Source organism: Prionailurus viverrinus, chromosome C1 (assembly GCF_022837055.1).
Source record: "Prionailurus viverrinus isolate Anna chromosome C1, UM_Priviv_1.0, whole genome shotgun sequence".
NCBI classification, from domain to species: Eukaryota; Metazoa; Chordata; class Mammalia; order Carnivora; family Felidae; genus Prionailurus; species Prionailurus viverrinus.
This window is the reverse complement of record NC_062568.1, coordinates 163,032,823-163,060,079: the sequence shown is the minus strand read 5'-3', so window position 1 is coordinate 163,060,079 and position 27,257 is coordinate 163,032,823. Positions and strand designations below refer to the sequence as shown.

Below are 27,257 nucleotides of genomic sequence, written 5' to 3'. Positions count from 1 at the left end.
CGACTGTCTGTCTCTCTCTTCCTCAAAAAGAAATAAACATATAAAAAAATTAAAAAGAAAACAACTTAGTTTAAAATGGTAAGAAACTAAGTATATTAAATATCCATTTAAAAACCAACAAAATCTCAGAGTATCAATAGGGTCATAAATTTGTAAGATATTTCAGTAAATACTGCCTGTAATTACAGTACAACATCTTTATGCTGATGTAGGACACAAAAGTGAAAGCCAACTTACAGAAGGTTTTTTTTGTATATGGCATTTCAGGGAACATATTTTGGCTTACGACAGAGCAAGAAGCTATACTAAGATATATGTATTAAAATGTGCATATCTTAAAGATATAAAATTCTAAAACATTTTATAAACAAAGAATTAGGAAGAAAAAAAACTCTTCTTTCCTATCTAATATTGTTAGCTCTTCATTCATGCCCCAGAAAACTATTCCCTATTTTTACTTAAGTAACAGAAAATCACCTTAATACTATGGCATTAATGGCTTTCCACGATCTGACCCTAATCACCTGTTTCCAGCCTTGCATGTCCTTTCCCAAATTCTTGTCAGTGAACATAAATTGTTTTCCACAATGTTGTTTCTGTTCTGTATCCACAAATTCAATTCTTAACTAGTTTTGAGGGTAAAACCTAAATGACAGGAACTGTATACAAACTTATGATAGCTCACCCCAAACAAAAATAATTCCACCTTTCATTTATAATCTAATGCATTTTCCTCCTTCCTAGTTATTTTTTCCACATTCTATATACACTCTATATAAAAAGAGGCAGTGTTTAATTCACCATTGTTTTCCCTAAAATATTTAGCATGTGGCACTCAAAACAGGTGACTGGTTAGCCCTATGAAATATACAATATTACTGAACTTTTTGACAAATGAAGTAGATCACAAAAGAATTACCATAATACAACAGATAAATCTTTACTTGAATTAGGATTAGAGTTTAAAAGTTCCACAATTTCAAGCTGGTTAGTGACCCTTGGGGGCATACTAGTATTTCAAATTTACTGAAATAGCATTTCTGAAACAGAAATATTTTAGAAATTCAAATGACTTTTGGGGCACCTGGGTGGCTCAGTTAGTTAAGCATCCAACTTCAGCTCAGGTCATAATCTCACATTCCGTGGGTTCAAGCTCCAGGTCGGGCTCTGTGCTGACACCTCAGAGCCTGGAGCCTGCTTCGGATTCTGTGTCTCCCTTTCTCTCTGCTCCTCCCCTGCTCATTCTCTCTCTCTCTCTCCCTCTCTCTCTCTCTCTCTCTCTCTCAAAAATAAATAAATATTAAAAAAGGAAAAAAGAAATTCAAATGACTTTATACCTCATTAGTCTCCCATTTTCCTTACATTTTCCAAAACTATAAAGCAAAATATTCAGTGAGTCCCAAATCCAATAAATAACATCCCCGCATTAGTAACATTTTTATTAAATAGAAATTATAACCCCCCAAAAAAGAAATTATAACACAACATAAAATAAACACCACTATCCATAGATTTTGTGCAATTAACTTTCTGTAGTCACTATCTAACTTCTACACTACGATCACCAACTGGCCACTTCCTTATTTCACAAAACTAGCCTTCTGGGTTTTGCTTTTTTTTTTTTACTCTTTTCCAAAAGCTAAACCCTACTTTCTCCTACCATTTTACTGCAAATCAGCTGAAACAGGTCTAATGACCTGGTTTCTGGGCCAGCTTGATGATACTTGCATCCTGCAGTGTTCTCATGCTCTGAATTCAGAGCCCTTTGCATCTTGGTCCCCGTTCAAATTTCCAGCTGAATTTCTACAAAATCTCATTTTCCAAAAATTATCCAAATTTATGATACAATCTTTCCCCTCTTTCTTCTCTTCCATACCCCTTTCCTTTTTTCATATTCAATCATTCCACACATTTGTCAAGCACTGTTTTGAGCCTACTACTCAATTAGAAACTTTTCATACAAAGGTGAAAAAGTTTTTCTTTCAATCTCAAGATACTGAATTACCTCAGTGATCTGAGGTACTTTAGAACATTTTTGTGTGTTATAAAAAACTAATTCGTTATTCATAACTGCTGGAACCTAGAAGTTTATCCTTCAGTAGGTAAATGGATATACAAAGTGTGGTACATCCATACAATGCAATATTATTCAACAACAAGAAGAAATAGGATATCAAGTGACAAAAGACATGGAAGAACCTTAAAAGAATACTGCAAGTGAAACAATCCAGTCTGAAAAGTCTACTTACTGTAGGACTTCAACTATGTGACATTCTGGAGAAGGCAAAACTATGGAGACATTAAAAAACATAGGGGTTGCCCAGGTTGGAATGGGGAGGAAAAGGAAGAGACAAATAAATAGTGCATAGGGAATTTTTAGGGCAGCAAAACTATTCTGTATGATTCTACAATGGTAGATAGATTCCTTATACATCTGTTAAAACCTGCAGAATGTACAACACAAAGAGTAAACCCAATGTAATCTAAGGACTGTAGTTAATAATAATGTATCCATATTGGCTCATCAATTAAAACAAATGTACCACACTAACTCAGGATGTTAATAACAAGGGAAACTTGCTGGGGAAATATAGAAGGGAATTCTCTGTACTTTCCACCAGATGTGAGAAGACAAGAAAGTTCACTTCAGTTTAGAATTTCCCTTAGTCCTCTTAATGAAGCCTATATTATGGGTGCTCACTATTGTGTTTAGTTTAAAGGCCTTAAAATCTCCTGATTCTTTTAAGACTTAGATGAGAATATGAAAAAGTTTTTCATACGGCAACATAGAACAAATATTCTGTGTCTCCCTTCCTCAGAGCTGTTCAACTTGGTCTACCAATCTCAGCACTACCTCACTGTTTCTGGGGCTAAACCATGAGTAATCTGAATTTTATCAAACACAGGATGTCATTAGTTGTTAAGACCTGCTACTACTTCATGTACAGCTAAGAAAAAAAAATTGCCAATTAACCACCATACCATCAATTAAGTGGAAGATATATCCTGTTTTCAGAAGATGTTAAGCAGTGAAACTTAAGTGAAATATGGTTTCCTCAAAAAGAGATGATCTTTTCTTTATTAAAAGAGACATACAACAAAAGATAATCCCCATGCTACAAATATTTGTCTTATTTCTATATGACAAAATTTCCCCCCAAAATAAAATTAGTAGTAACTTGAAAATAAAAACCATTTCCATATGGGCTATGATAGCAATAAAAATATTGCCCAAACAAGGGATGTATTCATACTGAGACCCTCTGCATGAAAAGATTTCATGGAATGGTACTGAGAAAATTTTCCCAAGAAATAAAATCTCTTAACCACACTATGGCCCGAAGTATTCAAGACAAAAAAAAAATGCTGAATAAATATAGTTCCTATATCAGTTAAAGTCCTTTATCATAAAAGAGTCCTTACTTACCCATAGGGAATAGTTCTGAGACCCCCAGTGGATGCCTGAAACTCTGGATTATACTGAACCCTATCTATATGTTTTTTCCTATACATACTTACCTATGAAAAAGTTTAATTTACAAATGATGAGTATTAAGGAGGGCACTTGTTGGGATGAGCAATGGGTGTTTTATGTAAGTACTACACTGTATGTTAACTAACTTGAATTTAAATAATTTTTTTAGAAGTGAGGCAAAGAGATTAACAATAACTAATAAAATAGAGCAATTAAACATTATACTGTAATAAAAGTTATATAAATGTGTTCTCTCAAAATATCGTATTGTACTATATTCTTTTTTCTTGTGATGTGAAATGATAAATGCCTACATAATGAGACGAAGTGAGGTGAATGCTGTAGGCACTACAACGTGACATTAGGCTACTACTAAAATGAGACATGCTGGATGGTCAGAAGGAGAATCATCTGCTCTCTGACTGAGGTTGACAGCGGAAAGTAAAACTGTGGATAATGGGAGACTACTGTAGATTGCTTTTTCCAATAATTATTTTTCCTTCTCCTAGTGATAGCTCTATAGCAGGGAAATACAAGGAAGCCTTTTTTACTTCTAATAAGCTATTAATATTAACTGCAAAGTGGAAAGAATAAATCAAAAATTCCATAGGTACTCATGCTCCTAAATTATGAGAGAATACCGTCTTCCCCACCCAAAAGAACATGATGGAATACTTGACCTATTTGCCTTCTTATCAATTCTCTCCATTTCCACAAGCTCCCTCATTATGTCAACAGGCATTATAATTTTCACAAGAGAAAGCACTCACTAAGGTCATTCACCATAGGATATTGGAAATAACCAACAAGGACTCACATCCTGAAGGAAATTATGTTGCATTTAATCTTTCTTCTAATCTCCTCCCACTTTCAGATGCCCCATCTGACTATGATTTCCAGAATGACCAATCTGGGCCTCTCTCATCTCTAGTCATTCTTCATGGGATCAAAAGTAAAACCTTAGTAAAGATGAGTAAGGAGAGGGGAGTCTGGTAGACCTTAACCTCTCTTGATCTCAGGGTTCTAAGTTCAAGTCCCACGTAGAGTTTACTTAAAAAATAAAATAAATCTAAAAATAAATAAATACAATTTAACAAAAAAGAAGAGTAAGGAGAGTTTAGACAAAAATAAAAAAGTTTAGTTGAGCTTTTCCTATAAAGTCACAAAAAAGAGCCACAATGTTCTATGTCAAAGAAGAAAATAAGATCTCTTGGAACTGACACTGTTTATACATAACATAAAAGTCAGAGAAGAAGGGAACGGTAGAAGGATACACCAGGCAATATATCAGGTAAGAGAATACATCAGAGACAAGGCAAAAAAGGACTAGCTAAAAATCCCCAAAAGAAAATGGAAAAGAGCAGCAGTGTTATGACTATCCAAACCCAAGATTGGTGACTGACGGGTTGAATCATAGTTGTACCACTGTGTATAGTTGGCATTAAAGACAATGAAGAGCAAAATAAAAAAAACAATCGATTAGATCTAGGCCACCTCTGCCCCGGTAAGGATGTGGAAAGAGGGGCATGAGCCTCACAGTTAGCAATCTTTGGGGGTTGCGGTGGGTCAGTGACAGGTATCCACCTGGCCAGCATTTCTGCCGCTTTGCCTGGGAGGACTCAAACTGGCACCTGGAAACTTTAGGAAGACGTGATTTTCAAAAGTAATTATGAAAACATTTGTCATTGGAATTAGTGGTATGACAAATGGCAGGAAGATAACACTGGCTAAGAAACATCTCCCAAACTGCAGGATCATATCTCAGGATGATTTCTTTAAGCCACAGTCTGAGATAGAGACAAATACAAATGGATTTCTGCAGTATGACATGCTTGAAGCACTTAATGTGGAAAAAATGATGTCCACCATTTCCTGCTGGATGAAAAGCCCAAGACACTCATTGGTATCAACAGACTGTGGAAATGCTAAGGGATTTCCCATATTAATCACTGAAGGCTTCCTTCTCTTTAATTATAAGCCCCTGACACTCTATGGAACATAGGAGCTACTTTCTGACCACTCCATATGAAGAACGTTAAGGGGAGGAAGAGTACAAAGGTCTACGAGCCTCCAAACCCTTCCAGGGTACTTGGATGGCCACGTGTGGCCCATCTATCTAAAGCACAGACAAGAAATGGAGACATCAGGTGGGAAATGGTTTACCTAGGCAGAACAAAATCTGAAGAGGACTTCTTTCCACAAATGTATGAAGATCTACTATAAGAACTAGCAAAGCAAAAGTGTTTGCAAGTAGCAACATAAAGATGGAGTGGACTAAATCCTTCCTGAAATGAATTAGGAAAGTCAAAGGAGTATGTTTAAGAACTTTTAACAATACATAATATGTAGTTTGGTTGATGACAGCCGTTGGTTCATTTGTATTATCACACATGGTTTCCCCAATATGTGGAACAGTAAATAGTGGTCTATACCTTTGGTATAGGAATTTACCTTGATAAGCTGTTCTCACTCCAAGGGGTGCAGAGATACAGCATAGCTCACAAACAATGAGTCAGTTCCTCTAATGATTGTCAAACTTTTCTGAATGGGACCCAGAGTACAAAATAAGGCTTACATCACAATCCAGTATATATGCAATCTATCATGTCTGTATGTGTCGATGTGTTTGTGTATATATGTGTCTCTGTACATACAAATACAAACGTGTATGATGTGTGTGTACATATACACACAGATCAAGTAACACAAAGCATTTACCTTAGATATAATGCACGGTGATATTTTTCTACTTGTAATTTTTTTTAATATTCGTTACCATCCAATGCCACTGCCTACCTCCTGCAAATAAAGGCTTTTTTAGGAGTAGCAGTCACATTGGATAAATCAAAATTTACTAGAAAAAAAAAGAAAACAATAGATTAAAGAAATGCAACATTGTGTTACCTCCTAAGTATCTGTGCCAAAAAAATGTTTAACCTGAATTAAATCAAACCTATACATCTAACACCCAGTTTACAGGAAATACAGAGAACACTAAAACAAACTAGTGCCAAAGGAAGCAATCAGACAAAAACCAGAAGGCAGGTCATTCTGTACCACAAGTCTCTTCAACAAATTAGCATGATGAGTATCTAAAGACAGAGTAACGTTTAGCATAAAAAAGACATCATATGAAAAAAGTAAAGTCTACTTAAAAGAAGAAAAAAAGACTGAGAGATAAAACTAAATGTAATGAATGGTTCCTAACTGGATCCTGATTTGAACAAACTAGCTACAAAACACATTGTTGGGGATAATGAGAAATGTGAATATGGACAAGGTATAACACAATGAAGAATTATTGTTTTTTTAATATGTGTAACATTATTATTATAGTAATCCAAGAAATGTCCCTATTTTTCAAAGATACAAATGATGTCAGCAATTTAGCTTTAAACTCTTCAGTTATTATCAATCTACCCTAATGGACAAAACTAACTAACTATGGAGTACAGATGAGGCAAATACCCTTCGAGAAGCATATCATGTTCTCTATAAAGCCCTGCCTGATTATTTCTGTTCTGTTCCACTCAGATTAGATACTCCTCCTCTGTCCTTTCCAAGTACTCTGTGTTCATCCATATACATTCAAGGAAACAGTTTCCAGGAGGCTAATTCAGACAGGCAGCAGACCAGCCACACTGCTTTTCACCATGGACTAAGAACCTGGCCTTGCTGACAACGTTTGATTTCAAGAGTAGGAAAGCCCAAAGGTTTGTAAACATTCTCTTTGATAGAAGCACATAAATTGCAAGGCAGGTTCTTCCGGAATACTAATGCAACCCTCCAATATAAAAGTATGGTTGAAGAAAAAAAGGTACAGTGAAGGATTTGAGAACTTGGCTTCTCAGGCTTGGCACATTCTCACTCTTCAGAGGCACCTTTGCAATTTCTTGAGGAATTAGGGAGGACAAGGAAACTTTACTTCTGATTGGAGTATGCTATTCTGGCTCTTATTTTGTACAAATGTCTCAAAGCATGTTAATTTCTGCCATTAAAGAAAATGTATATTCTTTAATTCTGTCTGGTGGCACTTTTCTATCAAAAACTATCTCCTTGTGATAACCAAACAATATCGCAGACATAGCATCTATCAAATTGTTTTGAAATCTATTTACCAATCTCCTTGCAAGAAACCAAGCAGTAAAAGGTGGGACTTCATTTACCTTTGCACCCTCTAGCAGAGTGCCTGGCATATCCTGAGTACTTAATAAATGTTTAAGCTGAAGTGAAAAAATGGGAATAGAGAGAAATTTTCATAGTTCTTTCCCCACAGGAAAGTAGTTAGGTAAGAATGCTAGAATGGAACAACAGATGTGAGCTTCTTGAAGACAGGGACTATATCCTATTAATCTTTACAACCTCATATTTGAGACAATGGAGAGAGAAAGAGAGAAATGGAGATATGGGTATAAGAGTACAAACAGAGAAAAGGAGATAGGGAGTAAGAATGAACTTTGAGACTACTCAGTTTATGAAACTTCCAAATACCTTTTAGAGAAGACTAATTTGTAAGTATGGTTGGTTTTTAATTGATTGGGAAAGGACAAGAAATTATGACTTTTTATCTATTACTGCCAAACAGGTAAATATTTGCTGGGGGACAGGGGGGTGAAATCTGAATCCACAGAAGAATTCTAAATATATAACCTTTTCTTTAAGAACCTTGCTGACATCATTATTGTCCCATTTGCTAAGCGAAACACGGAAACACAATGTTCTATTCCATGTGAAACTCTTCTTTTTAAACAAGATATATGATATTTTCACTTATCTCAAAATAGTCTCTAATATGTCTTTAACATATCTGCAAAGGTCTGGTTCCAGAACTATGTTCAAACCCTACAGTTATGTAAATAAAGTTACTATGAGAAGCAGAGGAAATACGATTTTCCAACCTGGAGAAAAAAAAAAAAAAAAAAGAAACAACTCTATAAAAGAAGGCATCTTTTGAAGTAGGTTCCACACCCACCCAAAGTGGGTCTTGAACTCATGACCCTGAGATGAAGAGTCACATACTCTACTGACTGAGCCAGCCAGGCGGCCCAGAAAGACATCTTTTAAGACAGAAAACAGGGGCGCCTGGGTGGCTCAGTCGGTTAAATGGCCGACTTCGGCTCAGGTCATGATCTCACGGTCCGTGGGTTCGAGCCCCGCGTCAGGCTCTGTGCTGACAGCTCAGAGCCTGGAGCCTGTTTCGGATTCTGTGTCTCCCTCTCTCTCTGACCCTCCCCCGTTCATGCTCTGTCTCTCTCTGTCTCAAAAAAATAAATAAACGTTAAAAAAAATACTATCTCCAACTAAAGACAAAAAAAAAATTTAAAAAAAAAAAAGACAGTAAACAAAAGGAGTATGTACCTGGCATTAAAAAATTCAAATTTCACAAAGAGATAAAAACAAAAGGTACATCTCTCTACCATCTCCAATCCCCAGTTCTATTCCCCAAATGTAACCACTTAATATTTTATCAGGTATCCTTCAAGAAAAAGATGTGACAGGGTGCCTGGGTGGCTCAGTCAGTTAATCGTCTGACTCTTGCTATCAGCTCAGGTCATGATCTCAAGGTGCATGAGTTTGAGTACCACACTGGGCTCCCTGCTGATAGCGCAGAACTTGCTAGGGATTCTGTGTCTGCCCCTCCCCTGCATGCTCTCTTTCTCTCTCTCTCTCAAATAAATACATAAACTTCACAAGAAAAAAAAAAAGATGCATCTACTTTTTAATGTCCACATATGACATCGTACAATAAAAAACCTTTTTTTTTTTCGGGGCGCCTGGGTGGCGCAGTCGGTTAAGCGTCCGACTTCAGCCAGGTCACGATCTCGCGGTCCGTGAGTTCGAGCCCCACGTCGGGCTCTGGGCTGATGGCTCGGAGCCTGGAGCCTGTTTCCGATTCTGTGTCTCCCTCTCTCTCTGCCCCTCCCCCGTTCATGCTCTGTCTCTCTCTGTCCCAAAAATAAATAAACGTTGGGAAAAAAAAAAAAAAAAAAAAACTTTTTTGATACCTTATATTATACACTTAATATATCTTGGGAATCTTTCCATATCAGCACATTAAATTAGTAATGGTCTAACACTAGTTATCAAGCATTTACAACTTGTGTGCCAGATACTGTGTAAAGGGTTAGATTTGTTATACCTCATTTAATCCTCAGAAAAACTCTATGAAGTAGGCATTATATCAGGATACTTAAGCATCAAGAGGTTAAGGTCACATAACTAATAAGGAATAAAACCAAGATCTGAACATGGAGCCCCACTCTTAAACACTGCTCTCCTAATTTTTATCTGCTACAGAGGTCAAGATATGGGTAAACCAGAACATATTTAGCCAGCAGTCTCTATTGGTAAACATTTAGGCTATTTCTAGTTTTTGCAAAGATTATCACTGGAATCCAAGCTCCATTAGAGATTTTAGTCTAAATCTAAAATTATGAATGATCCTTACTTTCTCTTTTGGGCCTTTTGTATTTCCAAATTTTCTGCAGCACCATATATTATTTTGTAGTCAGAAAAAAACAGATATTTTTAGATAAACATCAAAAATAAAGGAACTTCCCAAGCTTATTAAAGGTAGAGAGGCAGGGTTTGTATTCAGATCCACAAAGCTCCTAAGGCCTATTTCCTTGAAAGTAAGTTTCCAAAAGTCGATGATTCTAGCTGCAGTTCATATTAATGAGTTCTCTAGTCTCAAAAACCTAGCCTATGAGGTCAGCTAAAGATACTCAGTGAAAATGTCTAGTGTATACACTAACACATTAATAGGAGCACTGTAATTACAACCACCACCACTGTTATGATCTGCTTCCTATCTTTCATGGCTGGCCAAATAAAACTCCTGTCTGAGGCCCTGTCACTTATCAGTTAGCCTGTGTTGAACTCTTCGGGAATTTAGGTTCACAGTGGACCAGTAACCACTAAAGGCCTAAGAAAACAAAAACAGATAAAGATTGATTTGTTAAAACCAAAGAACAGAAATCCTTCTATATAATACACTTAACATTTAAGACATAGTTCCTTTTTGGGGGAGGATAAGGAAAAAAAGATGTCTATGACTCATGTATCCCATCTGACACAATTTTGGAATAGCATATAAGTCAAAGATTTAGAAAGCACTGTTTGAAAGGGATGTGGATGTCTCCATCACTCTAATCTAGAATATTCCACCATAACTCAATTTCCTCAACTAAAAACATGGTGATAACATTGTTGCCTACCTCATAGAACATACCAGCTTATAACTACACACAAAAAGAATTTAAAAATTTACCATTTGAAAAAATTAACACTGATCTGAAATTGGCAACTAAAAAAAAACTGAGGTGGGGGGCGGGGGGGGAGATAACCTCTACTGTAAAAAGTCAATCTTCCCAAAAGGAGATAAATGTATCTTCAATTCCACCCTACTTCATAAAAATAAAGCCAGAATCTCCCACAAACATATAAACTATATCCTGTATACAATTAGTTGCTAAGACCTATTCATGCTCTTAAATACTTCTCAAATCTTTTCTTCTCCTTCCCTTTTCTACAGCAACTGCCTACAAACAGTATCATACTTAATGGTGAAAGTCTGAATGCTTTCCTCCTTAGACTGGGGAGAAAGCAAGGGTATCTGCTCTCACTATTCAACATTGTACTAGAGGTTCTAGCCAGTGTAGCAGGGGAGGGAAAGAAAGAGACGGAAACAAATCAAGGGCGTTCATATTGAAAAGGAAGAAATAAAACTCTTTACTCACAGCCAACATAATCCTATATGCAGAAAATTTAAGGAACTCGCAAAAAAACTACTAGAAATGAGGCGCCTGGGTGGTTCAGTCAGTTGGGCATTGGATTCTTAATCTCGGCTCAGGTCATGATCTCACAGTTTGTGAGTTCGAGCCCCACACTGGGCTCTGAGCTGACAGGGAGGAGTCTGCTTGGAATTCTCTCTCCCCCTCTCTCTCTGCCCGTTCCCCACTCATGCTATATCTCTCTCTCCCAAAATTAAACAACAACAAAAAACCCACAAAAAAAAAACAAACAAAAAAACACTACTAGAACTAACGAGTTCAGCAAAGTCAGAGGATACAAGTTCAATATTCAAAAATCAATTGTATCCCGATATACTACAATGAACAAACCAAAAACAAGTTTTTAATTCCATCATGGTAACATCAGAAGCAATACGTAGAAACAGATTTAGCAAAAGAAGGACAAGACTTACATACTGAAAACTTTAAAACTTTGCTGAGAGAAATCAAATAATACCTAAATAAATGAAGACACAGTCTGTTTGTGGATCTGAAGACTCAATATGGTTCAAATGGAAATTCTCCCCAAACTAATTTACAGATTCAGCATAATCCCTATCAAAATCCCAAAAGGATTTTTGCAGAAATTGGCAAACTTTATACTGATGTTGATCCTGAAATGTTTATGGAAACGCAAAAAGTCCAGAATGAGTAATACAATTTTGAAAAAGAAGTAAAAAGTTGGAGGACTCACACTTCTGGATTTCAAAATTTACTATAAAGTAATACTATTCAGAACACTGGTACTAGTCTAAGAATAGACATACAGATCAATGAAACAGAACTGAATGTCAAGAAATAACCACATTTACGGTCAACTGATTTTTGAAAAAGGTACCAAGGCAATTCAATGAGACAAAAAATAGTCTTTGCAACAAACAGTGTTGCAAAAGAACATTCACACACAAAAGATGAATTTAGACCCTTATCTCACACCATGCACAAAAATTAATGCAAATGGATCATAAACCTAAAGTAAGAGCTGAAACTATAAAAACCTGCAGAAGAGAGAAGGAAATCTTGACCATGAATTAAGGAGAGTCTTAGAGAATGACACCAAAATCATGATCTATAATAAGAAAAAAAAATTTGACGCATTGGACTTCATCAAAATTTAATATCTCTGCTTCAAAATTCACCATTTAGAAAATAAGAAACTAAGCAGACAGGGAGAAAATATTTGTAAATTATGTACCTAATAAAAGACTTGTATTCTGAACATATAAAAAAAACTCCTACAATTCAAAAACAAGATTAAATAACCAAATTAAAAATGAGAAAAAGACAGGAATAGATATTTCACCAAAGAAGATATGTGAATGGCCAATAAGCACAAGAAAACATCACAAAATCATTAGGGAAATGCAAATCAAAACCACAATGAAACGCCACTTCACACTCATTAGAATGCCTACAATCAAAAAGAAAACACCAGTGTTAGCCAGGATGTGGAAAAATCTGAACCCTCACATATTGCTAACGAAAATGTAAAATGGTGCCGTTGCTATGGGAGAGTTTGGCAGTCCTTAAAAATTAAACATAAAATACCAGATGACCCAGAAATTCCATTCCTAGGAACATACTCACAAGAATGGACAATAGGTGTTCAAAAGAAGCTCGTACGTGAATGTTTGCACAAGCACTATTCACCATCGCCAAAAGGTAGAAACAAGCTAAACGTCCATCAACTGATGAACAGGTAAACAAAATGTATGACAGACATATAATGGATTATTCAACTATAAAAGGGAATGAAGTACTCATACATGCTGAATCATGAAAATATTATGCTAAGTGAAGGAAACCAGGCACAAAGAGCTACATATGTAGAGGAAAAGCAAATCTAGAGAGAGAGGCAGGCAGAAAATGGGTTAGTGGTTGCCTGGGACTTGGAATGGGAATAGGAAGTAAATGGGCACAAGGGGTTTTAGGGGGTGATGGAAATGCTCTGAAAGTAGATTGTGGGTGACGGTTTCTCATAACTCTATCAATTTACTAAAAATCACTGAATGGTACACTTAAAGTGAATTAATTTATGGTATGTAAAGTATACCACACAGATTCTGTGTCTCCCTCTCTCTCTGCCCCACCATTGCTTGCACTCTCTCTCTCTTAAATATAAATAAACATTAAGAGAAAGAGAGAAAGAAAGAAAGAAAGAAAGAAAGAAAGAAAGAAAGAAAGAAAGAAAGAGCGAGCGAGCCGGGGTACCTGGATGGCTCAGTCAGTTGAGCAGCCAACTTCAGCTCAGGTCATGATCTCATGGTTTGTGAGTTCTAGACCCACATCAGGCTCTGCACTGACAGTAAGGAGCCTGCCTGGTATTCTCTCTCCCTCTCTCTGCCCCTTCCCCACTTGCGCTCTCTCGGTCTCTCTCTCTCTTTCAAGATAAATAAATAAACTAAAAAAAAAAAAAAAGAGCCTAGGAATGACTGGAATTGCTCTGTGAAGGTAAGAGGAAGAAATTGCTTCCCAGTCAGAGAAACAATGATAAAGGGAGGAAAAAGAAGAGGAAGAGTGGAGTCTCTAAGAAAGTCTTGCACCCTTCAGCTCCTTCCCACAATCCCTGTATCTTCAGCAAAGTTTATGAAAATCATTAAATGGCTGATATGATTGCAGTTTTTGGTGTCAGAGGACAAATGAGATGCAGGAGTGCAGATGCAGAAAGAGGCAAGGGAAGTCCAAAACACAAAATCGAAGCAGACCTCCTTGTGAGGGCTAGGGATTGGCATTAAAGTCAGAGCTAAACTTAAAGTTTTAAGGAACAGGGATCCACGGCTGCATCAGGCTACAACGCTTTTCTTTAGATTTTTGTATTTACCAGTTACATTTAAATTTTAGCAGGCAGCACAACTGACTATATTGCTATATGTTTAGATAATTTTAGTGATCTCAACAAGTTACAATGACCAATTTGAAGGAATATCAGTTGTTTTGGTGTGACCAGCACTCTAACCCTCCTCCTTCTTTTGGTTAGGAACCCCTTCTTTTTGGTAAGGAACTCCTTACTTAGGATTGGGTGGGGCTGACACCATCACCTCTCTCCTCCAAGCTGAGGTGAACAGGTGACCAGGAATGGCCAGCAACCCCTATATCCCTAAACACAGTAATTTGTTCAAGGAAGGACATGTGATACAAGCCAGACCAATAATTGAGTTCCTGAATGTTTTCTGCCAAAACTAAATGGTAGGATTTGAACCTAGGGCTGTCAACAATCATTGTAACCATTCAGTGGAAAATCTATCAAAGATGCGGAGAGGCTGCTGATATCATCTGTATCCCTGGACCTGACATACTCAGTTATATGCAAATTAATCTGACTGGAGAGTCTGTCAAATGCAACCAAAATGTCTCCTCTGTAAAAAGCCACTGAAAAATTAGCGACACATCTACACTGGTTGCCAAAGGGGTCGAAATGACGCAACCCAGAAGTGAAGGGGAGTTCACTCTCTGAGGAGATTGAATTGACTAACGGAAAACAGGATGCAAGACAAGAGCAGGGAGATAAATTTCTTCTTCTAGACTCCCATCTACTGATGTGAGAAACTGTTCCTCTGTCCAAAGATACCCTGTGTGACCAAGCAAGCACACCTGCCAAACAATGTCTCTCCAGTCCTTTGTGAAGCAGAGGCCAATGAGATAAGGTATCACGTTACATTGTTTCCCATCTCTGCCTCACTTCCCTTTTCTCAGGATCCCTGGGATTATGCCTCCCAGATAAACCCTCAACCTTAATCCTTGTATCGGTCTCAGTTTTCTAGGGAACTCAGATTAAAAGTATCTACAAAAAAACCTACAGCAACCATTAGGCTTACTATTAAGTGAAACATAGAAAGCTCCCCTCCCTCTGAGATCATAAACAAAATGAGGACACTCAGTATGAATACAATGTTAAATAGAAAGGGTAATAATCTACATAGTAATGCAAGATAACCATCTATAGAGCAAGACAAAAAAGCAAATCAGCTATAAGGTTTGGAAAGGAAAAAACAAAAAGTCATAATTTCCAGATGATATGGCTGTCTATACAGAAAATACAAAAGTCACAGATACATTTTTAGAGTTAACATGAGTTTAACAAGGTATGTAGCTAGATACAAAATGGTTATATACTTAGAAATAAATCTAACAAAAGATATGCAAAAACCTTACAGAGAAAATTATAAAATTTTGTTGTATGATATAAGGAAGACCTAAATAAATGAAGAGATACACCATAATCAGGGATTGGAAACTCAGTATTATAAGGACGTCATTTCTCTGTCAAATTGATGTTTAGATTCAATGTAATCCCAATCAAATTCTAATAGGACTTGGGGATTTTTGTTTGTTTTTTGGTGGATTCTAAAATATACAAGGCAATTCAAAGGACTAGGGGAAAGCAAGACACTTTTTTAAATGGTGGGGGGAGTTATTCTACCAAATTCTAAGCCTTATTATAATTAAGAGTATTTATAATTGGTGAAAATATGTATAACCAGCCCAAAAAAACAAAATAGAGAACCCAGACAAAGACCCACAAATAATGACACAATCTATTATAGAAGTGGCAGGGCAGGTCAATAGGGAAAGGATAATCTATTTGGAAAAAAATTAAAATTCTTATACACATATCAAGTCCAGGTGGAATATAAACCTAAATATAAAGGAGCCAACTAGAAGGTTTATGATAATATACATGAATATCATAATGACCACAGGTTTATAAAATATTTCTTTTTTTTTTTAAGTTTATTATTTACCTTGAGAGAGAGAGTGAGCGAGCAGGGGAGGAGAGAGGAAGAGAGAGAGAGACAGAGAGAGAGAGACAGAGAGAGAGAATCCCAAGCAGGCTTCATGTTGTCAGCACAGAGCCCTACCCTAGGCTGGATCCCACAACTGTAAGATGACCTAAGTGGAAACCAACCAAGAATCAGACATTTAGCTGACTGAGCCACCCACAAGGTAATAAAATATTTCTTAAAGAAGACCTCAAAAGTACTAACCATTAGAAAAGAGAGAGAGAGAGATAAACTGATCAATTATATTAAAACTGAGAACTTAGTTTTCAAAAGACTCCATAAAAATAATTTCTTGAGAGAGAGAGCATGCACGAGACAGAGCAAGGGAGAAGGGTAGAGGGAGAGAGAGAAAGAGACACTTTTTTTTTTTTAATGTTTTCATTTATTTTTGAGAGAGAGAGAGAGAGAGTGCAAGTGGGGATGGGGCAAAGAGAGAGGGGGGCAGAGGCTCTGAAGCGGGCTCTGCACTAATAGCAGTGAGCCCGATGCAGGGCCTGAACTCATGAACCCAGAGATATTACCCGAGCCAAAGTTGGGCACTCAACCAACTGAGCCACCCAAGCGCCCAGAGAAAGAGACTCTTAAGCAGGTTCCACATTCAACCCGGAGTCCAATGTGGGGCTCAATCCCATGACCCTGGGATCATGACCAGAGCAAAAATCAAGAGTCAAATGCTCAACTCACTGAGTCACCAAGATGCCCCTCCATAAAAAGAATTTTTAAAAACCACAGGGTGGGAAAAGATATTTGCAAAACATATAATCAATAAGTGGGTTAATACATTGAATATGTACAAAGTACTCACACAAATCAATAAGAAAAAGAATAATACAAAGGGAAAAAACAAAGGGGGAGAATGGCAAAAAATTCAAATAGGCAATTTACAAAAGAGTAAATTCAAATAGTCAATACGCATACAAAACAGAGCTCAATCTCATTAGTAATCAAGCAAATACAAATTAAAACTTTTACAGTAAGACAGCATCATGCATGCATCCACCAGACTGGTAAAAATGAGAAAGCTGGCAGGACCAAGTGATGGCAACTATGTAAAATAACACTGTTGTGGGAGTGTGTATTTCTTCAGGTATCTTTGAAAACAGTTTGGCATTACCAGATAAACTTAATGATGAATAAAACTGCTAAGACAAGCAATAAAAAATACTTAAGGACCAGCAATGCCATACCTGAATATATACCCTAGAGAAACTCATGCACATGCATACCAAAATACATGTATAGGAATGTTCACAGGAACATTGTTTGTTTTTAAAGGTTTTATTTATTTCTGAGAGAGAGAGACAGAGGGTGAGCGGGGAGGGACAGAGAGAGAGGGAAACACAGAATCTGAAGCAGGCTCAAGGCTCTGAGCTGTCAGCACAGAGCCTAACGCCAGGCTCGAACTCATGAACTGCGAGATCAGGACCTGAGTCCCAAGTCGGAAGCCCAAATGACTGAGCTACCCAGGCGCCCCCGGAACATTGTTTGTAATAGCCACAAACAGGAAACAATCCAAATGCCCATCTACTGTAGAATGAAAAACTGTGGTATGTCTATACAATGAAATAATATAAAGCAATAAAAATGAACTCCAACTATCTATAACATAAATTAATCTCACAGATAGAATTTGAACAAAAGAAGCATCACAAAAAAAGACAATATACAATATGATTGTATTCAAAAACAGAAAAAAATATATTGTTTAGAAATGCATTTATAGGGGGCATCTGGGTGGCTCAGTCAGTTAAGCATCCGACTCTTGATTTCAGCTCAGGATATGATCTCACAGTTCATGAGTTAAAGCCCCACATAGGGCTCTGCAGTGACAGCTCAGAGCCTGCTTAGGATTCTGTCTCCTTCTCTCTGCCCTTCCCCCCGCTTGCTCTCTATCTCTCTCTCAAAATAAATAAAAATAAACTTAAAAAAAAAGAAAGAAAGAAATGCATTCACAGGTGGAAAGAATAAAGAAAAGCGAGGAAATGGTCATCCCAAAAGTAAGGATAATGAATGGGAGTGGTCTGCAGGAAAGTGTAAGATTGAGAAGAGAAAGGGTATATCAGAAAGAAAAAACAGAACAGTTACAGAGATGGGATTGAGCAGAGCACTTGTGGGGGGTACAAGTAAACTAGAGAGTAAGTCAACAAGAGAAGGACCAGATTATAGATGACTTTAAAATTCAGGCAAGAGGGGCACCTGGGTGGCTCAGTCGGTTAAGCGGCTGACTTCAGCTCAGGTAATGATCTCACGGTCTGTCAGTGTGAGTTTGAATCTCACATCAGGCTCTGTGCTGACAGCTCTGAGCCTGGAGCCCGTTTCAGATTCTGTGTCTCCCTCTCTCTCTGCCCCTCCCCTGTTCATGCTCTGTCTCTCTATCAAAAATAAATAAACATTAAAAAAAATTTTTTAATAAGATAAAATGCAGGCAAGAGTTTGGGTTTAACACTTTAACAAGCCACTCTATATTCTTGAACAAAAGAATGCCATGATAAAAGCTGTATTTTAGGGAGACTTCATTTGCAACACATTTGAATTACAGGAGGTAAGAGATTAGATCAGCTCTAGCCCCACTGAAGTCATCAGGAAGTGAGGTAATGAAAGATGCTCCAAGGTGGCAGAGCGACATTCACTGAAACACTTCTTACATGTCCAGATTACACAAGATTCCGTGTTCAACTCTAGAGATAAAAAGACACAGACCAGCCATCAAAGAGCTCTGAAAAGCAGTATAAAGTAGGGGGAAAGGGGGAATGTGGGGAATTGAAGGGGGGGGGGGGGGGGCAGAAAAATTACAAAGACAAACCCAAAAAACAAGAGGTCATGAAATCAGTGATGAAGAAAAAAGTCAAAGACCCCTAATCCTCAAGCGTTCTCTAATTCCAGTACACGTAAAAGTACCAGGGGAAGCACAGTAATATGGCCCAAGGGCCAATGAGAACAAGCAGGAAGCGGCTGTGACTGTACCACATACATGTGAGAAACGTGACCAGAAAAAAGGAATGACTGGTTGGCAGCCAGAAATGCCAGAAGATTCAATGTTTCTTCGTTTTATGATGAGAAAAGCGTAATAAGTCTTACGGTTTAAGGGAAACATATATGAAGAGAAACAGACGGAAGATGATAGAAAGGAAAGGAAAAAATTATGAGAGCAAGATTCTGAGAGAGGGGTGCTTTGGTGGCTCAGTTGGTTAAGTGTTCAACTTCAGCTCAGGTCACAATCTTGTGGTTCGTGAGTTCGAGCCCTGCATAGGGCTCTGTGCTGACAGCTCAGAGCCTGCTTCCATTGTGTGTGTGTGTGTGTGTGTGTGTGTGTGTGTGTGTGTGCGTGTGTGCGCGCGCGCGCGCCTCCCCCACTCGCATTCGGTCTCTGTCTCTCAAAAATGAATAAACATTAAAAAAATTTTTTTAAAGATTCTGAGAGAGGTGGCAAGGTGTGGGGTTCAAAGGACAAAACACTAGGTAAACTTTAGGGAAGGCACACCTTCAAGCTCATAAGAAAGATGGTTTAATGACATATAGGAACAGTAGCATGCTGAGGTTATAACAGACTCATGTTAGATGGTCTTGAACTTTTCAGCAAGAGATGGGAGTAGAGAAACAGACATTAATAAGAGAAAGGATTTAGAGTAAACCTCATTTCAAATGAGAAGACATTCATTAATAAAAGATCAACTCTGCACTGTTCTGCTCTGCCTCTAACACTAATATGCAACTAAGGGGCAAGAAAGAGGTTAGACACTGAGAGGTGCCTGGATGGCTCAGTCAGTTAGGGTTACATGTCCAACTTCGGTTCAGGTCATGATCTTACGGTTCCTGGGTTTGAGTCCCACGTGGGGCTCTGTGCTGACAGCTCAGAGCCTGGAGCCTGCTTAGGATTCTGTGTCTCCCTCTCTCTCTGCCCCTCCCCCACTCATGCTGTCTCTCAAAAAATAAACATTAAAAAAATATATATTTAAAAAAAGAAAGAGGTTAGACATTCAGCATTAAGATTTTGTAAGATGAGTACAACAAAAGGCCAGGGAGGTATATGTGTCCAAAGTGATAAAAAAGGCAGCATTGAAGTATTTGGTATTATGTGGAAAGAATTTCTTTGATCAGGACTGTGAGAATGAACTGAACAAAGTAGACTGAAATATTGGGCCTATACAGCCAAAGTTATGAACAGATTCAAAACAAAAAACAAACCAAAAAAAATGAGGTTATAAATAAGCCTATATCCAGGAAATACTACTCCTGTAGGATTTTCCTCAAAAATAAAGATCTGATGAAAGCCTTTCAAAGTCTGCTTCTTAGGCAGCAAAATGATAACAAATTAGCAAAGGAAAGATGAACTAGGTAAGGGTAACTTTGGGGATGCTAACTGTAGCACTGTATGAAAATCTGGAAGTATCATAGAAAACATTTTGCAGAAAGAAAATACAGTCAATTAAAAAAAATGTAATCTGAAATCAGAGGATTAGGGTTTGAATCCCAATTCAGGCAAATAATTTCATGCTATGTAGGCCTCAATTCTTTGTCTGGATTATGGGAATCATAATAACTGTAAATGATATAGGAATAACAATAGCAGTAGCTAACATTTTTTTTTAACGTTTATTTATTTTTGAGACAGAGAGAGGCAGAGCATGAACGGGGGAGGGTCAGAGAGAGAGGGAGACACAGAATCGGAAGCAGGCTCCAGGCTCTGGGCCATCATCAGCCCAGAGCCCGACGCGGGGCTCGAACTCACGGACCGTGAGATCATGAACTGAGCTGAAGTCAGACGCTTAACCGACTGAGCCACCCAGGCGCCCCGAGCAGCTAACGTTTTTTAATGCTTATAATGTTTCAGTCACAGTTCTAAGTGTTTTGTATGTATTAACTCATTTAATCTTCATGATAACCCCATGGAGGCTTTTATCCCCATTTTACTGGAAAGAAAACCAAGACAAGGAAGTTAGATCAACTGCCCAGAATTACATAGCTATTCTGTGGTATATTCAGAATTTGAACCTGTACAATGTGACTGACCTGCTATGTTCTTCACTATGTTCTTTCCCCTTCTCTGGGTAATAAAGATGAGAATATAGTAATAAGTGCTTTAAGTATATCCAAATGTTCATTATTACTGCTGAGTATCAAGTAACAGAACAAAATAATCCAAACAAAAGCCTAGATCATTAATCTACAGTCAACGTTCCACAAAATTATATGCTAGGGGGTGATTATAAGGGGAGTAATGAACAATGTATATGCCTTGTCCTCCAAAAGCAGGGAGAACAGACAAGAGGCAATAACTGATATGAACAAAATATACATGCTGCTTTTCTATAATGAGCTGAGTAAAGTAGTACAATCAGTGATAAAGAATAAGAGCTTTCAGAAATCACAAAATCACAGCCTCAAGAAATAACAGCACTAAATGCAAAGGGTTAGGAAATGACTGAACCAGAAAAGAAATCAGTATAATTCTTTTTAAAGTAAAGATTTTGGAACAATCATAAAGCTTTAAACAGAAGAAAAAGAAGGCTTCGAATAGCAACAGGCTTTTTACAGAGCAACAAATTTCATATACGCACATCACAAAATGACTTATCACTCCCAAGAAAAGGTCCAACATCACATTATGAATATTATAATAATAAAAAATAATTGATGCTGGGCACTTATTATGTAGAAAGCTGTGTTCTAAGCACCGTACAGGTACTGATCTGTTTAATTCTTTTTTTTTTTTTTAATGTTTATTCATTTTTGAGAGACAGAGCATGAGCAGGGAAGGGGCAGAGATAGAGGGAGACGCAGAATCCGAAGCAGGCTGCAGGCTCTGAGCTGTCAGCACAGAGCCCAACGCGGAGCTCGAACTCATGAACTGAGAGATCATGACCTGAGCTGAAGTCGGACGCTCAACCGGCTTGAGTCACCCAGGCGCCCCTGATTTATTTAATTCTTACAACAACCCTATAAGGTAGGTCCTACTATTATCCCCAGTTTATAGATAGGGAAAATGAAGAAGTAAGGTGAAGTAACTTGCCCAAGTTTATTCAATGCAAGCCAGTGCTGGGATGTCAAACCTAGGAAGTTTATCTCCAGAGTATGTGCTATATATACTTCCTCTAGTAGGAAACTAATCAACAGAACAAGAATTTATTCAGAAGTGTTATTTGACCATATTTAGTAACAAGAATGAAAGTACCTTTCAGTCACAATAAGCAGATAATAATTCATCATCTATAACAGTTCTGTCCTCAGTCTTCCCTTCAAATTAATCTGCACATTCCTCCAATACTATCTCATCTAATCCTCTGGCTTCAATTACAATGTATTTGCTGATTCCCAAATCTAGACATCTAGCCCAATCTCCTGCATCTTCAACATCACCAACAACCTAATAAATATCTCTCCTTAAATGCTCCATGAGCACCTCAAAATCAGTAGGTCCAAAACTGAATCATCATCTCTTCCCATCTTGTTTCCCACCCTCAAATCCCATCTTCCTCTTGTACTCCCTTACCTCAATGACTGCCTCCATCATCCACCTGACTGCCCAAGTCGGAAACTTGTACGTCATCCCAGACTCGTCAGTCATCCTCATCTTCTGTACCCAATCAATAACCAATCACCTAAGTGTCTCTCCAATCAATGCATGTCTCATTTCCACTGCCTTACTTAATGTGACAACTCTACAAGGCTACGTTAATTTGAATTTTTGTTGTTTTGTGAAACTTCCTTTTTTTCTTGTATTTTGTCCTCTCATCTCAGCACAAACTCCATGAATGGAGAACAGATATTGTATATATTTCATATCTAACTCCCTAGTGCGCAATTTCCTGATCAATAAATATTCTCGGCGAAACTTGGTTCTATTAAAGAGAAATGAATACTAAGCATATATGTCAAGCAATACATTTTTAGTGATATTGCCTTCACAAACAAGACCCAGTTATTTCACAAAAAAATTAAAAAGAACAAAAGTAATAATTTCCTATTAACTCTAAGGATATACTAATTATTGTTCAGTGTTCAATGATAGTTACTAAAGGTCATGCACCATGCTAAACACTTTACACAAAGTATGCCACTTAATATTCACAGTGCTATGAGCTGGGTACTATTACTGTACCCATTTTCCAGATGCCAAAACTGTAACTTAAAAGAGCTTAAACAATTTGATTAGAGTGCCAAGTTAGAATGTAAGTCAGGATTTGAACCCATGGCATAATAGTCCGACACCAGAGCACGTGTTCTTACACACTTTTTATTTTGCCTCTTAAAATGAAATGTGTCTTAAAGCGCAAAAGAAAAGAATAATTACGCACAAAGCTTAAATCAAAAAGATGTTAGTTTTAAATGAAAAACGTGCCAAAACAGAGTAACCCTATGGAAGTTCAGGCAGTTAAGAAAAGACCTGTCTGGTCGGTCCAAAAATCGTTAAGATCAGCAAACTAAAAAGATCCAGAACCACAGAAATAAAATTGTCAAAAAAAGTAATGCATTCGAATGTTTCTTTCTTTTCTTGGGACATCATAATAAAACCAACACTGTCTAGTGTTTTACACGTTAGTATATTTCACAATGAAATTCTACAGATATTAAAATCCCCCGCCGTATTTCAATTTTTGGTTCTGGCATCCTACCCGCCACAGGCTGGTAAAAGGTTCGGAAACCTCAACCATGATCACATGCTTACTTCCAGACTCCTAAAATATGAGCCAAACGGCCAGTGTAAAAAGAACACTGCCTATCATCCATCTTCGTCTGGTGCCATGAGAAACACAGGCACACATTTAAATTCACATGCTACTAAGATCAAGCTTCAGCCTACAATTCGCCCAAGATTCGGCAGCTGCACACCCGAGGTGCAGACCACAAGCTCTCAACTTTTCATTTTGCCTATACGTTTTAGATTCTGGGTGCACAAGCCCACTTTGAATTGTCCCTAGGTTGCAAAGAGGAATCCTGTCAGATTTCTCCGGAAGGGTGGGAGGCGTAAGAAGGGGCGGCCTCCCACCGGCCCCGAGCCCGCCGCGCACGGAACCTTTTGTTGGGGTGGAGAAGAGGGCGGACCCCCGCACCCTCCTGGGGGCAAAAGGGGGTGGGCGGGGAGAGAGGGGGAGTTAGACGCCGCGGCGGCCCCAGGCAGCTCGGGGGTGGGGACACAAAGAATTTGGGGAGCGCTGATCGGCCGGCCGGCGAGCTCCCCCACCCGCCCTGCAGTAAGCCGCCGCGAAACTCCAGGCCCGGGCCGCCGAGGAGCTGGCAGAGGCGGGCGCGCCGGCGTGCGGGGCTCCCCGCGCTCCGAGGCGAGGATGGCCGCGGGTGCGGGCTGAGAGCCCGGGTTGGAGGGCGGCGCGAGGCCTCGGCGGCGCCCGCGACAGCCGCGACCCCCCTCCGCCCAGCCGCGGACCAGGCCGCCGGATCCCCGCGCCCGCGTCGCCACACCCACCCGTCTCCTAGGCCGGGCCCGGGAAGACTCCCGGCTCTTCCTCCCGCTGAGGCGGCGCGCCCCGCGCCTGAGATTTACCTGCTGATCTTCTGGGCAAAGGCGCGGCGCTCGGCCATGGCTGCTAAGGCGGCGGCGGCGGCGGTCTGGGCGCGGACGGGCGGGCGCGTGCCTCCTCGCTCACGCTCCCTCCCTCGCGGCCTCCGCCAGTCCCAGCTCCGGACCGGGGAGGCTGGGGCTGGCGGCCGGAGAGCCGGGAACGAGCCCTGCCGTAATGCTCCTGAGAGGCGCGCAGCAAGAAACCGCTCCTCCCCCAGCGCGTCAATGCCCGCGGGAGCCCGGGCTTCAGAACGCAGCTGCGGCCGGTTGGAACCAGAGGGAAGAATGGGGCGTGGAGGGAGCGACACGCCAGTCTCGGCCGCCTCGCTGCTGCGGGGCCCGCACGACCGAGAGAACACACAGAGCAGCCAGAGAGGGGCCAGCGACTTGGTGAGGCAGGAAAAGAAGATTACAGAACGCGTGGGGGGAGCTTGGTTTTCCCGAAAAGGAAGGAGAGGAAATGGAAGATGGGTTTTGCCGAGGGGGGCTGTGCTCTGCCGCCCAGGATGGCTGGGTTCTTGCTCCTCAGCGCCCATCTCCGAGCAGTTGAAAGCACTTTCTGTCCTACTTCGACCTTGTGAATGGGGTCTCACCAGAGAAAGAACAGTTTTTCTTGTAGAAAAAGAGCCAAAAAAGATCTTTCTCCTACAGAGGTAACAATAATAATAGTTGACTTGTGATGCTCAGCAAGGCACAGGTTCAAGTTTTACATGCATGATCTTAACTTAATCGTCACAACAGCCCCTTAAAGTAAGTTTTATCAACATTTTAGACAGAAGGAAATTATTCCAGAGAAGCTAAGAGTCTAGCCCCAGGTCACACAGATGGGAACCTCTTCAACTAAGATGTTCAAACCCAGACTCCAGGCCTTTTCTTTGAAGATAAGTGTTTCTCTGTTAACAATACTCTTCCTGAGACTTACTTCCCCTTTTGGATCTCTTTTTCTATTTACAAATGTTGGACCATATGAACTCTAATGTACTTTACCATTTTGACGTTCTATTAAATAATCTCTGTTTATGACTCAAAATGATCTTGCCTGTTAAATCCTATAAAACAAGGACTAGCAGAAATCATGTCTTACTCTGTTGTGATCCCATAGTGTCTAGAATGTTTGGCTCCTAATGCATATTTGCTGATTACTGATGTTATCGTGAAACTAAGAAAAATATCTTAGTTTCTCGTGTACCTTTACTCTTAAGTATTGCAAGGATTTATGTGTATTTTTTTATTCTATTCTGTCTGTGTCCCTCTGAGGTATGTTGGATACTTGCTTTCCTCTCTTACAGTTGGAAAATCTGTAGCATAGAGCCATTTGCCCAGTCACACACGAGTCAGGGGGTGAGAGCCTCAGTTAGTCAGATCCATAACTTCCTGTTCAGTGCTCTAACCACTGTGGAAGACTTCATTTTTGTATAACAATGCACGTTCCAGTAAAAATAGTCTGTTCAAAGAGGATTTTTGTGTAGCTTCTATTTAAATGTATAGCCTACCTAGACATTCTAGAGAAGACAGAGCTGAACTAGACTCAGTCCTGTTCTCAGGAAGTTTGGTTCCATGGGGAAGGATGAAACACCCACTCAAAGAACTGTAAGTCAAGTCTAACACAGTATCCTGGCCTTTAAGACACTGCATGATAGGGACCCAGTTATATTCTGTCACTTTCTTACTATGTGACCTTGGGCAAGTTCCTTAAACTTGACTCTCAAATGGGGGGAATAATTGTACCTATTTGAAAGAGTATTGTGCAGATTCCTTGAGTTAAGTCATATAAAGTTCTTAGAGGAGGGCCTGGCATATGGTAAGTACTATATGTACTCGCTGCTGTTTTATTATCACTGTTATTACCATCATTCAACTTACACTTAAACTTGTCTTGGGTGCTTGATAGTCCCTGAAGCGTTTGTCTGCTCTCATGCTCCCAGCCAGATGTTGTATGCCTTTATCTCTGCTCTCCAAACATCTTTTCACTACTCTCTTAGAGAACTGACCACACTCTGCATTTGAATGGTTCTTTGTATATATGACTCACTAGTTGCCAAAGTGTCTGAAAGGACATTGCATGCACTGTGCAGTTTGCTGGGAACATTTAGAGCAAGAAGAGGACAAACAGGACCAAGCTGTAAGCTGGGTAGACAAAGTCTGGGAAATACTCCAAGCTAGAGTGGTGGCCCCCACCTCTGGGGAAGAGCTGGCAGTCACAGGCAAGTCCAGTGTGGGCAGATATCCATGTGCCACAAGGGTCCAAATACAGGGTAGTGCATGGAGCCTAACAAAGGGAGTGAGAATGGAATCGCTTTAGCTTATCAGCATCCATACTCCCCATATTATCCCTGCACACACACACACACACACACACACACACACACACCAGTTTCAATCCATCATACTTACGTGGAGCTGATTCCCTCACCACCAGTTTCAAGGATGAACATGTGGCCTAAGTCTGACCAAGCAGAGCAGTGCACTCCCCTGGCTTCTGGGACTGGTTTAGGAATAGGCACATGAATCAAACCAAGACATTGGGGCCCAATCAGAACAAAAAATTGCATTTGCTGTACCAGGTGCCTCCCATCTACAGAAGAACTGCCTGAGAGTGAAGCCAAACACAGCAGAGAGTAAAAATGGAAAAAAGATGAGCTCCTTACAACATTACTTGAAGCTTGAACTTTGCAGTTACATGAACTAAT

General features: G+C 39.3%; 1 protein-coding gene and 1 pseudogene across 10 annotated transcripts in view; one reads left to right on the top strand and one right to left on the bottom strand.

Moving 5' to 3' along the window:
- Positions 1-25,103, bottom strand: part of DOCK7 (dedicator of cytokinesis 7) — a 230,239-nt gene extending 205,136 nt beyond the window's left edge. For 9 of the 10 annotated variants that reach the window (XM_047869912.1, XM_047869913.1, XM_047869914.1 and 6 more), the window contains exon 1: positions 24,550-24,707. In XM_047869912.1, coding sequence (XP_047725868.1) covers positions 24,550-24,587 — 38 coding nt within the window. In that variant the 5' untranslated portion in view covers positions 24,588-24,707. Of the gene's footprint in view, positions 1-24,549 lie in introns of all 10 variants that reach the window. The other variant, XM_047869911.1, reaches the window with a different exon arrangement.
- On the top strand, positions 5,145-5,737 carry LOC125172211 (nicotinamide riboside kinase 1-like; annotated as a pseudogene).
- Positions 25,104-27,257: the final 2,154 nt, after the last annotated feature.